This window comes from Eubalaena glacialis, chromosome 2 (assembly GCF_028564815.1).
Source record: "Eubalaena glacialis isolate mEubGla1 chromosome 2, mEubGla1.1.hap2.+ XY, whole genome shotgun sequence".
In the NCBI taxonomy this organism is placed as follows: domain Eukaryota; kingdom Metazoa; phylum Chordata; class Mammalia; order Artiodactyla; family Balaenidae; genus Eubalaena; species Eubalaena glacialis.
The window spans coordinates 50219206-50234062 of record NC_083717.1 but is presented as its reverse complement, the minus strand read 5'-3'; the positions used below and the strand labels follow the sequence as shown (position 1 = coordinate 50234062).

Sequence of the window (14857 nt, the reverse complement as noted above, 5' to 3'; positions counted from 1 at the left end):
GCAGGCGTTGCATATTTCTCAGTGTCTCTGGCTGTGTGGCCTTGGTCAAACCATGGGGTATCTGTGGGCTTTAGCTACTCCATCTGTGAGGTAAGGTCTGTTTGGGGATGTCTGCAGAACCTCCGTAGATGTTTAAATGGCCCCTGTGACAACTGGTGATGACAGGGAGGAACGCTGGTGTTGGGTAGAGATGCTTTAGCCTCCATACCTTGGGGCAGAAAAATGGTTGAACTCGGCTAGTCATGTCCTGTGAAGGACGCCAGCACTAAGTGGCCCTCACAGACAGGTGACGCTGACATCAAACCAGAGTCACTCCGGGGAAAGCCTTTGTGGAGAGCCGGCTCTGTCACATTCTGTGTTCTTTCATGTGTGTGATCATGAGGACCTGGCATGGCCCAGGCACAGTGCTCAGCACATGCAAGAACCAGGGTACCTAGAGACATGGTGGTTGTCCCTGAGGGATGAAGTCTTGTAGAGAACAGGAAGCGACCCTGACAGGCTGGGATCACAGACCCCTTCCCCGAAGAGCGGGAGTCGTGGGGCACCCTGAAGTATGGACTGTCTGTCACCTTCCGAACAGTGAGGAAGTGGGCTCTTGGCGGTGGGAACACTGGGGGAAACCACGGTGGTGGGAAGCGCTTAGTGCGTGTGGAGGGTGGTGGGACTTCCTCAAGGGGGTTTGGCTGAAGAGAGCTCAAGTGAGGCCTTGGCTCTTGTGTTAGGGGTTTGGGACTAATGCTGCAGGCTCTGTGAGGAGAGGCTTCTGAGCCGGAGAGTGACCTAGAGCCGTGTTTGAAGAAGTTCACGTTAAGCTAGAGTGTGAAGCTCCTCTGAGTAAGACATTGGTGCCAAAAAGGAGGCGTCCTGCGGGCCAGGCAAGGGCAACCATCTGCGCTGAGGATGTGCTGGGAGGACGAAAGGAGGGGAGCAGACCTTTGGGCAGGTCTGAGCCTGCACGGGCAAGCTGTGGGGTTATCTGAGGAGGTGTGGGAAGGATGACCTTGGCGTGCTATTGAATATAGTTAGTTCCCTGTGCTGTACTGTAGGAGTTTGTCGTTGGCATGTTGACTCTTTTAAGCTGAAGGAGTCGAGAAGTGGAATTTGCAGGAAGGACTCTCTGACCTTCCCCTGAAGCAGGCTTATATGCCCTGGAGGAAAGAAGCATCCTTATTTCCTAAGACACCAAGAGGAATCTGGACTAACAAGTCTTGCTAGGCTTCCCCAGTTCACTGTACCCTTTGCTCATATCCTTCTGTCCTGTCACCTTTTTCCATGACTTTGTGCTCTTCATCAAAACTAATATAAAAAATGCTTAGGTTTTACTACTTTGTTGGGTCTTCATTTCCTTATGAAGGCTCCTGTGTCGTGTAAAACTTATATTTAAAAAATCTGTACCCTTTCTCTTGTTAATCTGTCTTTTGATACAGAGCCCCAGCCGAGAACTGAGCAGGACAGAAGAAAAGGATTTTTTTTCCCCTCCTCTACAAAGGAAAGTGGCATTCTCTAAGAAAGTTAATATTTTTTTCCTCGACTGCCCCAAACCCGCTGGGAAACACTTTTTAATTTCTGAAGAGTTTATTTGATTCACTTATGAGAGAAGCTAAACGCATGAGCTTCTGACTTTATACTAGAGTTGTGGTTCTCATTTTAGTGATGTTACACTAGCAGTGGTTCTCCACAGGGTTGATGGCGTCTCCTAGGAGACATTTGGCAATATCAGGGTGGCGAGACAGAGTTGAGACGCATTAAGGTCAAGGATCCACAGTAACCCAGAGCTTGGAGTGGGGCAATAGGCACTGAGTGGTCAGCACGGGCGCCGTCTGGTGGGCGCTGGCCGCCTGACAGCAGCTGGCACAGCCGAGGAGCGTGTGGGGCAGGAGGGGGACGTGGGGCTGGGCGAAACCGCATTTTCAGGTTATTTCTCAGGCCAGGCCTGCCGTCAGTTGGGTACCGCATTTCAGAGGTGGAGTTGGGAGCCATGGCCTCTGAGGCAGCGACCTAGGTGACCAGGCCAATTCAGTCTGCGGAGATCCCCCAGCCCAGGTTGACGGGGAGCCCACTGCCCTCGGCTGGGCCTGCAAACACTGCATTTGGGCCTCCGGGCCTTCAGCTTTCCTAGGTCTCCCGTGCAATACCAAGACTATTTCTCGGTCACTGAGGTTCAAAAGGGTCTTGGGTGGGTCGGTCCTCTGAGGGCTAAGATTCTAAATATTTATGTCTGACATCTGCTCTCAGCATCAATTTGTACAAAACCCTTTTGTTCATGGAAAGGAGCTGAAGCATCGAGTAAAACATTCTGATACAAAGTCCGCGGCCCTCCTGGCTCAGCTTGGCCAGGATCCGCAGAGCTCTGGGCAGGAAGCGCCGCCCCAGAATTTTCAGTGCGGCTTTGCCCACACCCCTGGCCTGCGGAAGGTCCAGGAAGCCCCTCGGGCTGGCCAAGCGGCAGGCTTTAATCTGTGGAAAGGAACCGAATGGAAAGGCAAATAGACCGTGGAGAATTTGTGAAAGACGGCGATGTATGCTGGGAAGGCACCTTTATTTTGCAGATTACAGCACTGCCTTTTTTAACATCCTCAGTCTGAAATTTCTGTGTATGTGTATACCTATTTTAGTTTGTTTTCCAGTAGTAGGATCTTCTAACCTACAGGCAGAAGCGCATGCGAGGCGGAATCGCTCCCTGCTCCCCTTGCTGACTTGGTTCCTCGGCCACCCCCTTCCCCTGCCCTTGGCTAAACTCTGGGCCTAAGGATTCTTCCTAGTGCGTGAGCCCCACCCCAGCCAGTGCCGCCCCTCTCTGTCCCCCACCTGTGAGGCTAAGCCCCTCGTCTCCCCGGGCCCTCCTGGACCTGTAAGATCCCCACTGAGCTTTTCGACACCCCAAGGCCCAGGCCTCCACCCCAGACCAGTGAAATCAGTCGGGGGCCCAGGCATCCGTAGGCGTTAAAAACTCAACCAGGGGTTCCTGCGTAGAGAAGTTTCAAAACGGGGAGCTTGTTGAACAGCTTGCTTGTCCCAGGCTGCATTTAGTCCCAGGGATTTGCACTAAATCACTGTCCCAGCCGGGCCTGGGGACCAGCATTCGATTATTGGTGGTATAAAGCACATTAGGGAGACGCTGCCCTGCAGGGTCCTGGCTGGGGCTGGGCCCTGAACTCAGCTTGCCTGGGGCTCCCATTGGAGATCACGTGCTCGCTGGCTGTTCAAGGGCCCTGAACACTCCCTCCCCTCAGCTGGCAGAGCTGTGCCACCAGGGCTGCATCGACTCTACGACACACGAGGATGGATATTCCACACTTAGCCCAGGGCCTGGCTCGCTGCCTGACATGCGCTCAGTCGCCCAAAGGGAGAGGGCTGTGTGGCTCTGTCCACCCCTTTCCGAGCACCTCACGTTTCTTTTCTCCCTGTAGGTCCTTCGGGGTCGTCCTCTGGGAGATCGCCACGCTGGCCGAGCAGCCATACCAGGGCCTGTCCAATGAGCAAGTCCTTCGCTTCGTCATGGAGGGCGGCCTTCTGGACAAGCCGGACAACTGTCCTGACATGCTGTATGTATATGCTGGGTCCCTCTGGCCCCGGCGGGTGCTGGGATGACCAGAGCAGTTAAGAAGAGGGTTTATCCTAATGGAAAGAACCTGTCCCTTTGGGCAAGTGCCTTAATCCTGCCCCATCTTCCTTAATCCTGGGGTTCGGATTTGCAGTTTGCATTGTGGTTTCTCAGGCCAAACGTCTTTGTGAAATACTTGACCAAAGCAATCCCTGCTGGTCTTCTCCAGGCAGAGTTTTTTTAAGAAAATGTAGCAACATGACACTGATTACTCTTAAGCCACAGTCCCAGGCTACTCCCCAGCCATCAGCAGGGCTCCTCCAGGCCTGTGGACCTCAGACCTCCTTTTGCAGGCGGTTCCAGGATGCTGCCACCACCTGCGGTCCCCCCATGTTTCTTTCCTGTTAAGTGTTTACAAAAGTCATAAAAGGCCTGTGAGTGGCAGGCTCTCAGCAGCCTCCTCCAGCGGCTGTGCCGACCTAGAGGCAGTCAGGGGGCCTCCTGGCAGGCACAGCCCTGGCATGTAGCTTTCTGTTCCTGAGATCTGTCAGATAACGGGAAACAGTCCATGACGCCTCGTGGGCCTCCCTGCTCAGTGTTCTTAGAAGAAGCCCCTCTGTCAGTTTAGGTCAGAGCTGCTGAAGGTGTGAGGGTGTGCAGGTGTGAGGATGTGCAGGTGTGCTGTGGTTGGGTCGTCAGGTGCAGACAGGTACAGATGGGGAGCAGTGGACTTGCTTTCGACATGCACATTAAGGCAGGGCTCAAGATTCTTCTGGATCCCAATAGGTAGAAGGTAGGCTACCACTAATACTTCAAGACCAATGCAGGAATTTTCCAGAAGTGCTTTTCAGGACAGATTTGGCCTCACGTTGGAAAGGGCCCCAGAGGAGCTGTTGGGCTGTCTCCGTGTCTGTGGAAGGCTCTGTCCAGATCTGCCACCTACCCGCGCACCAGCCTTGAGTGAGCACTGACTTGGGCAGGGCCCCCTCATGGTGGGGTGATTTACAGATGTGAGTCAGACGCCACGTCGAGTGGGTACCAGGGAAATCGGCCCCAACAGCCAGGAAAGCTCTGTTCATTTGGTCTCCCAAGGTTTCCATGGATCAGGAAGTGGGAGTGCTGGCTCCTCTGCTCAGTCTGATGAGGTTGAGATCAAGATGTCAGCCCGAGCTGTGAACATCTGAGGCTCATGGAGCCTCCCTCTCCCAGGCCCCTTCAGGTTGTTGGCAGGAGTCAGCCCCTTGTGGCTGTAGGACTGAGGTCCCAGGGTCTTGCTAGCTTTCAGCTCCCAGTCCTTGCCATACTTCCCCTCCATTGGCCTTCTCACAACAAAGCAGCTTTCTTCTTCAGGGCCAGCAAGAGAATCTCTCTGCTGCTTTTTGACTTTTTTTTTTTTTTTTTACCTGATTAAGTCACATCCACCCAGGATAATCTCCCTTCTGATTAACTTAGAGTCAATTATTAGAAACCTAAATGGAGGAGTGAAATCTCATCACATTCACAAGTCCCTCCCACTCAAGTGAGGGGATCATACAGGGCGTTTACACCAGGGGAGGGAATCTTGGGGACTGTCTTAGAATCTGACTGCCTCAGCCTGGGAAGCAGAAACCATTGTCCTGTCAATAAACCAAGGTTTTCGGGGTTTTTTTAAAGCACTTTTAGTGTAGCTTCCAAGACTGAATCCCTAAGCTCCAGGTAGAGGGCGGGGGTGGGGAGTGGGGGTGGAACTTGTTCTCCTGGGTCTGACTGCGCTGCTGCTTCAGGGGTACATTAGCTGGGTATCCTGCTCTTTAACTGCTGCCTCTGAGCATTTACTCAGCCAAAGCCTGTTCTATCCCAGGGACAGCTTGCATGGAATTAGGAAAGAGGCCAGAGAATGCTGCAGGAAAGGGAACATCTTTGCCTCAGAGTGTGTGTGTATGTGTGAGTCTGAGAGAGAGTGTGTGTGTGAGTGTGAGAGTGTGTGTGTGTGAGTGTGTGTATGAGAGTGTGTGAGTGTATGTGTGTGTGAGTGTGGGTGTGAGAGTGTGTGAGTGTGTGTGTGTGAGAGAGTGTGAGTGTGTGTGTATGAGAGTGTGTGAGTGTATGTGTGAGTGTGTGAGTGTGTCTGTATGAGAGTGTGAGAGTATGTGTGTGAGAGTGTCTATGAGAGTGTGTGTGTGTGAGAGTGTGTGTATGAGCGTGTGTGTGTGTGAGAGTGTGTGACAGTGTGTGAGTGTATGAGAGTGTGTGTGTGAGAGTGTGTGTGTCTGTATGAGAGAGAGTGTGTGTGTGAGAGTGTGTGTGTGTGTGTGTGTGTGTTGGGGTGGGAGTACCCATTGATCATCTGAGCATGGGCCCGGACTAGGAAACCTGCATGTGTCCTGGACGTGGGGCACAGGATACACCCACGCATGAGAGGAAGCTCCACTCCTCAGAGGGCTGTGCAAAAGGGGGCAGTGGGAGCCCTGGATCCCTCACCAACACACTCCCTAGTACAGCCTCTTCAGACTTCAGGACCCAAAGATGGAAGAGATCCACATGGCCACTTAGTGCATTTTCTTGCCCCTGGTGGAAACTCTCCCTCTCTCCACCTGTGTTAGTTTTTTTTATTTCCGTATAACATTACCTGAAACCTAACAGTTTAAGACAACAATAAGCATTTATTATCTCACAGAGTTTCTGGAGGTCAGGGATCCAGGAGCAGCTTAGCTGGCTGGCTCTGGCCGGGGGTCTCCTGAGGTCACAGTCTGGCTGGCAGCCGGGGCTGCAGTCATCTGAAGGCTTGACCAGGGCTGGGATCCACTTCCAAGATGGAGAACTCACGCCACCAGTTGCCACGTGAGGCCTTAGTTCCTCTGTGACGCTGCTTGAGTGTCGTCGTGCCATGCAGCTGGCTTCTTCTAGAGCAGGGCTCAGAAAACCTTTTCTCCAAAAGGACAGATAGTAAATATTTTCGGCTCTGTGGGCCCCTACGATCTCAACTGCAGCTACTCAACTCTGCCGTTGTACAAGAGCAGCCAGAGACATCACAGGAACAAGTGTGGCCGTGCTCCAAGAAAACTTTATTTCTGGATACTGAAATTTGAATTTCACATAGCTTTCATTTTGTCACAAAATATTACTCTTCTTTGATTTTTTTTTTCAACCATTTACAAATGTAAAAGCCATCCTTAGCTCATAGGCCTTACAAAATTAGACAGCTGGCCAGATTTGGCCCGCGGGCCTAGAGCTTGCCTCCCCTACCCCAGAGCAATTGCTCCCACAGCAGAGCAGAAGCCACAGTGTTCTTCGTGGCCTGGAAATCACGCTCCACGGTGTCCACAACCTCATATGGGCTAACAGGCAGCCTTATTTGATGTGAAAGGAGATTATGTGAGGCGTGGACACCAGGAAGTGAGGACCACTGGGGTGTCATAGGCCAGCCACCACACCCTACTGATGACTGCCCCCCCTCACAGGTGACTGCCCTCCACTTTGAACAGTGCAGCCACTGTATTCATGTCAGCCCATTAGAAGAGCAACCTTCCTTCTGAGCAAAAATATAAGTAACAGAGTTTGAGGAGTGATGCCCACTGAATTGGCCTGAGCGTGTCCAGTGCCAGAAGAGTCTAACACTAGAAGTGGTGGTATTTTAGCAAGCATAGAAACAGTCCAAGAAAGCAGGTGTGAGCTTTGTTCGTGTGGTTTGGGGATGGTGGGAGGAGAGGTACTGTTTTTGAGCTTTCTCTTTGACTTGAATAAACATTGTCTCTGAGAAATTTGTGGGACTCTTGAAGTTGATCTGCCCACAGGTGACTGGAGTTTTAATATTAATTTAATATGCCTGGGAAGCAACCCCCTGCCATGGGAAAGGCAGCATACTTCCTGTTCCCAGCATAGAGTGACAAGGAAATTTACATGGAGACATTACTCTGGCTTATTAAGTGTATAATTCAGGAGGCATTTCTGCCTCGCCATCTAGAACCCCCTTAGCAAATTTTCTCCCTTCTAAGAAAAGAACAAAGTGAAAGGAGGCAAGTCAGTTTTATAAGGAGCGTCTGTATTGTCCTTGTGAATTTATTGATGAGCTTAGGTAAGGAAGACGTGTTCTGAGAGACGGGTTCTTTTATTACAAAATATGAAAGAATGGACTGTTGTTTCTCTCAGAGGAGAGCAGGGTCACTGAGCCCTTGGGAGTTGCCTGAAAGCCATGCTGGGCCTCCATGTGGGAGAGAGGTTGTGTGCTTCAGTTCCAGAGGTGTGAATGGCACCCATAGGGTAACAGGGGGCAGGTGTGCAGGGGCTGCTGGTGGACCTCAGCTCAGCATCATTGCTCGGCGATGCCCGGGAATAGATGAAGCTGGCTCTTCCCAAGTAGCCAACAGTTCTGATCCCCTCAATGGAACAGGGTGCACAGCTTTAGAGGAAAGGTACCATGGTCCAGGCTGCAGAGTGTCTAGGCCCATGGGTCTCAACCCTGAGATTCAGTGTGAATCGATCAGCAAGTGGCATGAGACAGATTCGGCTTGTGGTTCAATGGTGGATCCGTATTTTAGATTGACAACAAAGCTTGTCCTTAACCTTCTCTTGCACACAGGTCTCCATACTCACACCACCAATGTCCTTGAGCCCCTCTGAGTGAGTGCTGACTGCTCCAGCCCAGAGCTAGGACTGTGGGGAGCGGCCCGCACTCTCAGCAGGTCCAGTGACTGGAAGGGCGGGACTCTGATGCTGGGACACAGGCTGGAGCAGAGGTGCGCGCTGAGCATGGACCATGTTCTCTGCGGGTGGGACTCTGGCAGTGTCACACATCAAGACCCTCTGCCAGGGAGGCCTTCTGTGTGCAGCGTTCAGAAAGGAATTTGAACTTTTTAGCCCAGAGAGTCATCAACTCACGGATGAGTCTGAAACAAACTCAGTAGACTTTGGTTGTTTTGCAGTTTTCAAACATGGTTTTCCCTGTTGCTGATTAAAGCCCCCACACATTGTCGGGAATCCTGGGCCAGTTTTGTGGGAATCCAGTGCTTGAGTGGGATCCAAACAGTCAGGAATGGCACTCGTGCCCAGTTAGCCTGCAGTGGGCTTTTCCCTGGTGCACGGGTCCTGCCTTAGATCTCTGCCCCAAAACAGAGTAGCGTGGGGTGAGCGGTCAGGCAGGCCCCTGTCCCACTGCCCCTCCTGGCTGAGAAGTGGTCATAAGACAGTCCTGGCTGTTCAGGGCTGCCCGGAGGGGAAAAGCGGGTGCAAATGAGCCCTGCAGGTCCTCTCTGGAATGTGGGCTCTTTGTCGTGACAGTCTTCACCTGGACTGAGGCTGTGCCAGCACTTAGGTGCTGGGCTGCCCTAGGCCGCTCGGCCCGTGATTGCCGCCTGCCCGCACACAGCAGAGCCGGGAATGGGGAGGAGACAGTGAGCGGGATGAGACCATCACCCGGCCTCCGGGGTCACACGAGGGCAGCAGCCCCGTCTGCTTCTGCCCCTGCCCCTGCCCCTGCCCCAGGTGAAGGCTGCGTGCCCGCACACCTCCAATGCAGGCGTTCAGTAAAGGACGACTCCAGCTCCCCAGAGCTGACCAGTTGTAAAAAATGTGCTTTTTTAAAGAGGAGTTTTATCAGCTCATAAATCCTTCTAAAGTCTACTGGAAAGTTTTCTTGTGGAGATAGTGTAAACAAGGTCTTGAATCCCACAGAGTAAAAAGACTTCCTTTTATGGGCAGCAGTGGAAGGGCCGTGACTCTGGAATGGTTTAAAAGTGGTGCCACGTGGTTTGTTTGTGCTGATGTCACTCACATGCCTCCCCTGCTGGTGGCACCTTCTCAGCCCCAGGCCAAGGGGCACGGAGCCAGGGCACATCACGTGTCCTTGGCCCTGGCTGTGCTTCTATTCAGGGATAAGTCAGTCGGCCAGAGAGGAAATTGCAGCCGAGCCGTGGAGAGGGATTTCATGTATTTATGGCCCTTTTTTCTTTGGTGGGGGGGGATATGGAAGGAGGCTTGTTTACCATGTGACCCAAGGACAAGCTGCCAGTTTATCTGCAAAGCCCGCACGACACCTGTGACTGTCGATGGATGGCCAGGAGAGGCAGAGCCTCCAGGCAGGACTGTGGTTTCTCTTGTTTAGGTTGAGAGAAAATTCCTCTTTCTGAGGTCGGTGTTGTTCAAAGTGTAAGCACATCATTCACGAGAACTCCATCCCTGCTCCACCCTCACTCGTTTGGGGACCTTGGACAAATTATGTAATCTCTTGGTACTTCCACTTCCTCATCTATAAAATGGGGCTATATTATGATACACACCTTCCCAGGCTCGTGAAGAGTAAAGCCATTTACACCTGTAACACTACCGAGAGTATTAATTAACTACCGTGTGGTTAGTGCTGTGACCTAGTGTAGGTGATTCAGTTGGGAGGGGAAAGAACTAGTCAGTCTTCATGTTTTGTCTAATTCTTTTTCCGCTAAAGCAGGGGTGACAAGCTTTTTCTGTAAAGGCCCACATGGTAAATATTTCGGGCTTGTAGGCCAAACCATCTCAACTGTTCAACTCGTAGTTGTGGTTTGAAAGCAGCCATAGATCATATGTAAACAAACAGTGTTTCTGTTCCAATAAAACTTGATTTACAAAAGCTGGCAGCAAGCCTCTCTCCCATTCCCACCCTCCCTCAAGGTCACATCCTCTTCCCTCTGACTTGACCTGACACCATTTTCCCACATCTTTCAAGGTAGCTGGCGGATCGACACGGGAGTTTTCCTGTCCCCACAGGCTTTCTCTCCTTGGAACTTTCCCTGGGGCCAGGCTTAGGCAGTTGCTCTGTCAAGTGTCAGCCTGACAGAGGCTGGAAGCCAGTTTGGGGTGCTTTGAGCTTCCTAGATGTGGGGAGTTCCTTTGGCCATTTTTATTGAAAACTATCTCATTAACCAGAAGTTTTAAAACAAAACATAGAATGGAATTTTCTGGCGAGAACAGAAGTGGAAGGGAAGGCACTTTGGTCTTTTTGAGAAAGGGCTGCTGGCCGGTCCCTTCTCGGAACCTTCTCCACACTCTGGCCAGCCTGGACCTTTGCTCAGCCACCTCCTTTGTGCGCCAGCGGTCTACTTGGCTGGACCACTCTGCGTTCCAGGTTAATAAGAAGCACCCCTCCTCCTGTGGCCATTCTGAACCTTGTCAGAGCCTGGGCCTTTCCTGGCTGTCCCGGCAGCACCCTGCTTTTCTGGTGCAGCCTCCTGTTCTGGGGGCTCGGGTCCGATGCCAGGTTTCTCCCTGTGGCCACGTGACTCTGAGGGCTTCCCAGGGGCTGCAGCCCAGGTGCCCTCTCTGCCTGCCCCAGGCCTGTGCAGGGACTCTGCCACCAGGCTCTCCCTGCTGGCTTGTTGGCATCTGGCTCAGGGCCCCACTGGGCCTCTCATTGGGTTCAGGGCAGCCTGGCTCCCAGGGCGGCTCTGCCGCCCCAGGGCATGCAGTGAGCAGCCTGAGCCCTGGCGCCAGACGTGGGTCGTGCGCCCCTTCTGTCTTGCAGCCATGCTGCCTGGCACTGCCTGTCCTCAGTTCTCTGCCAGTGGTCCCCTGCCACCAGGAGGAAGCGTAGAAATAGCATGGGTGGAAGTGAAGGAGAGATCACCGTGGGGAAAGCTGTGATCACTGCTCAACCTTATTAGTGAGAAACCAGAGGTTTCTTGCATTCTAATTCTGGAAATAATGTTTAATCAGTGGCTGCAAGAGATGCTTCAAATAGAAAGCTGGTTTGTTTTTTATGTAAATAATACCTGTAATAGCAGACTTGTGTGGAACCTGTATTTGTCCTTCTCAGGAAGTGAGAGTTTGGGTTTTGTATCGTGGAGGGTCCTGGGTCCTGGGTCTGGATAAAGTGACTGCATTGGTGGACGTAAGTCAGGAGAAGCTGAAGGCTACTTGCGCCATCGAGATAGAAAGCCAGAGGCCCAGACAGGCAGCAGAACTGCTTTGGCACACTTGCCGTACACGTGTAGGTGGGGAAGACACACACAGCAAGTAGCCACGGGGCCGCTCGGCCGCGGCCCCCTTCCAGGCTGGGCCCATCTCTGTCTGTCTTCCCCTCAGGTTTGAACTGATGCGCATGTGCTGGCAGTACAACCCCAAGATGAGGCCTTCCTTCCTGGAGATCATCAGCAGCATCAAGGACGAGATGGAGCCCGGCTTCCGGGAGGTCTCCTTCTACTACAGCGAGGAGAACAAGCCGCCTGAGCCAGAGGAGCTGGACCTAGAGCCGGAGAACATGGAGAGTGTCCCCCTGGACCCCTCGGCCTCCTCGTCCTCCCTGCCGCTGCCCGACAGACACTCAGGACACAAGGCCGAGAACGGTCCGGGCCCTGGCGTGCTGGTTCTTCGAGCCAGCTTCGACGAGAGACAGCCTTATGCGCACATGAACGGGGGCCGCAAGAAGGAGCGGGCCTTGCCTCTGCCCCAGTCCTCGACCTGCTGATCCTGGATCCCGATCCGTGCAAACAGTAACGTGCGCACACGGCGGCGGGTGGGGGGGAGAGTTTTAACAATCTATTCACAGCCTCCTGTACCTCAGTGGATCTTCAGAACTGCCATTGCTGCCCACGGGAGACGGCTTCTCTGCAGTAAACACATTTGGGATGTTCCTTTTTTCAATATGCAAGCAGCTTTTTATTTCCCTACCCAAACCCTTAACTGACATGGGCCTTTAAGAACCTTAATGACAACACTTAATAGCAACAGAACACTTGAGAATTAAGTCTCCTCTCTCTCCCTGTCTCTCTCTCCCTCTCTCTCACCTTTCTCTTTCTTTCTGCTTCATGATGGAAACACATTTGCTGCAAGCCCAGCCGGGACGCCCTTTGTATTGGATTGAGGCAACGTCTGTCCCTCCATGGCCCCCCTGAACACACCTGCCGGTCACCATAGGTCTTTATAAAACACGTTGAGACAGGATTTTTTAACCATATCTTTAACATTTTTAGGGACATACGAAATTTACAAAGGGCCATCGTTCATCCAAGGTTGTTACCATGTTAACGCTGCCAAATTCTGCCAAAACCCCGAACTTTCTCCCTCACCGTCCCCGCACTGTTCTTTTGTTTCCAGAGGCCTGAGCGAGCATGGTAGCTAGTCACTCGTTAAGAGCCACGCTGGTGATGCCCTCCATCCGATCGTCCCCTGGTGTTCTTTTCAAGTCTCACATTCACACAGGTCTGATTGCTTTTGACGAGGTTATTATTTGGGGGAACTGGACAGAATGAGACTTCCTCTCAGTGAAGATGGCTTCCCCGCTCCCCCTTCTGCACCCACACCTTCTAGCCCCCAGGAATTCTGGAGGAAACAGGCCCTGTCGGGAGCCTGGAAAGACAGGCTTTGAGTAAAGGTCGTCCACGTGCCAGTCTCCTGTCCCCGCCCCAGCTCCCCACCTGGCCCCCAAGAACACAGATGGGAAGGGGTATCCAGGGACTCAGCCCAACTGTTTATGCAAGTTTGCAAGGAAAGAAATTCAAATACCACAACAACAGTACGAAGAAAAGCAGTAAATGGATTCAAGCATTCTAAGCTTTGTTGACATTTTCTCTGTTACTAGGACTTCTTCATGGGTCTTACAGTTCTATGTTAGACCATGAAACATTTGCATACACATCGTCTTTAATGTCACTTTTATAACTTTTTTACGGTTCAGATATTCATCTATACGTCTGTACAGAAAAAAAAAAGCTGCTATTTTTTTTGTTCTTTATCTTTGTGGATTTAATCTATGAAAACCTTCAGGTCTACCCTCTTCCCTCTCTGCTCACTCCAAGAAACTTCTTATGCTTTGTACTAGAGTGCGTGACTTTCTTCCTCTTTTCCCAGTAATTGATACTTATATAACATAATTTGCCATGAACTGTTTGATGCCTTTTTATAAATACATACCCCTCCCCACTCCCCCTGCCCCGTTAGTTCTATTCTACCCCATAGGCTCTGTGGGCACGAGGCTGGTGAGGGGAGCAGGTGGAGAGAAGGCGGGGCGCCTGCCCTGGACCCTCTCTCCCCAGCCTGCTCTCACACAGCATTTGAGTCTGTTACAGTGCAAGACATGATACAAACTCAGGTCAGAAAAAAAGGTTAAATATTTCGCACATCCTTGTTCAGTGTTTATATTCATCATTGTTGAAAAGTCTCACCTTCTCTTTCCCTTGCCTTTGTTTTGGTTGTGACACACATATATCTATTTTTTTAATTCTTGGGTACAACAGCAGTTTTAACTGCAGACACTAGGCATTTGGATTACTATTTTGTTTTTAATGGATATTTAACCCTTCCATCCCATGGAAAACAGCTGCTGAGTCCAGGGGTGCAGCCGAGCGCGCTCCAGTGGGCCCATCTGCGGCTTCCCGCCACCACCCTCCAGACCGACCTCCCTGTCCTTAGAACTAGAGACTCCCCAGGGACCCCCTGGCACCGGCGGGGAGTAGGGCGCAGGGGCAGTATCCTCGGGGAGCCGGCCAGCCCGCTGCCAGCGCGGGACAGCGCAGGCGCTGCGGGGCCGAAGCCCGGTGCTCCCCTCCAGGGGACAGGAGCCCTGGCGCAGGCGCGCTGTTCCTCGGCCAGGAAGCCGCGTCCTCGGGGCCCGGGGGTCTTGTTTTGTTTAGTTTTTAGCACTTCTCACCAGAGTGATGACAGCACAAGAGTTGCTTCTGGGATGGAAATGTTTAAATTATGAGTAAGAACGAAGCTACAATATAATGATTGCTAGTTGTGACTGGAGATTAAACACAAAAAAGAAAGTTTGTAGTGCTTTTTTGCTTGTCGGTAGTTTCAGTCCCACTATTTTCTCTAGTCTCTGTCCCATAGTTTTTCCCTTAAAAAAAAAATGAAAAAAAGAAAAAATTAATTAAGAAGGTATTATATGTAGTTTTCTTTTAATTTATTTTGTGATACCAGTTTCAATCACTGTAGAGAAGCCCCCATATGAATTTAAATACTGAGAAAAGGGTTTTTGTGTGTATGTGTGTGTGTGTGTGTGTGTAAGACGGGACAGTTTTTGGGTTTTTGTTGGTTTTTTTTCCAAACATTTATCTACCTCACTCTTATTTTTTATATGTGTATATATAAAAAGAATACATCTCACATTTCTCAGCACCTGACAATATGCCGTTGATACTGGTAACCTCATCCACACCACAGGCCGTACACACCAGGTGACGCAGGGAGAGGCCAGGCTGTATTCCGGGGTCAAAGCAACACTAGCTCACCTCTCCACTCATTTCGAACAGCTCGCCTTTTTCTGCGACGTCTCACTTTGCGTCGCTTCTGTTGTTCTCCTGACTCGGTATCCCAAGAGGCGGAGAGGGGCCCCGCCCGGTTGTCTTGGAAACCAGCTACTTG

General features: G+C 51.6%; 1 protein-coding gene across 2 annotated transcripts in view; it reads left to right on the top strand.

Moving 5' to 3' along the window:
• The window catches only part of IGF1R (insulin like growth factor 1 receptor), a 305438-nt gene extending 293303 nt beyond the window's left edge, over window positions 1-12135 (top strand). For both annotated transcript variants that reach the window (XM_061179987.1, XM_061179986.1), the window contains exons 20-21: window positions 3411-3545; window positions 11576-12135. In XM_061179987.1, coding sequence (XP_061035970.1) covers window positions 3411-3545; window positions 11576-11957 — 517 coding nt within the window. In that variant the 3' untranslated portion in view covers window positions 11958-12135. The remainder of the gene's footprint in view (window positions 1-3410; window positions 3546-11575) is intronic.
• The last annotated feature ends 2722 nt before the right edge of the window (window positions 12136-14857 follow it).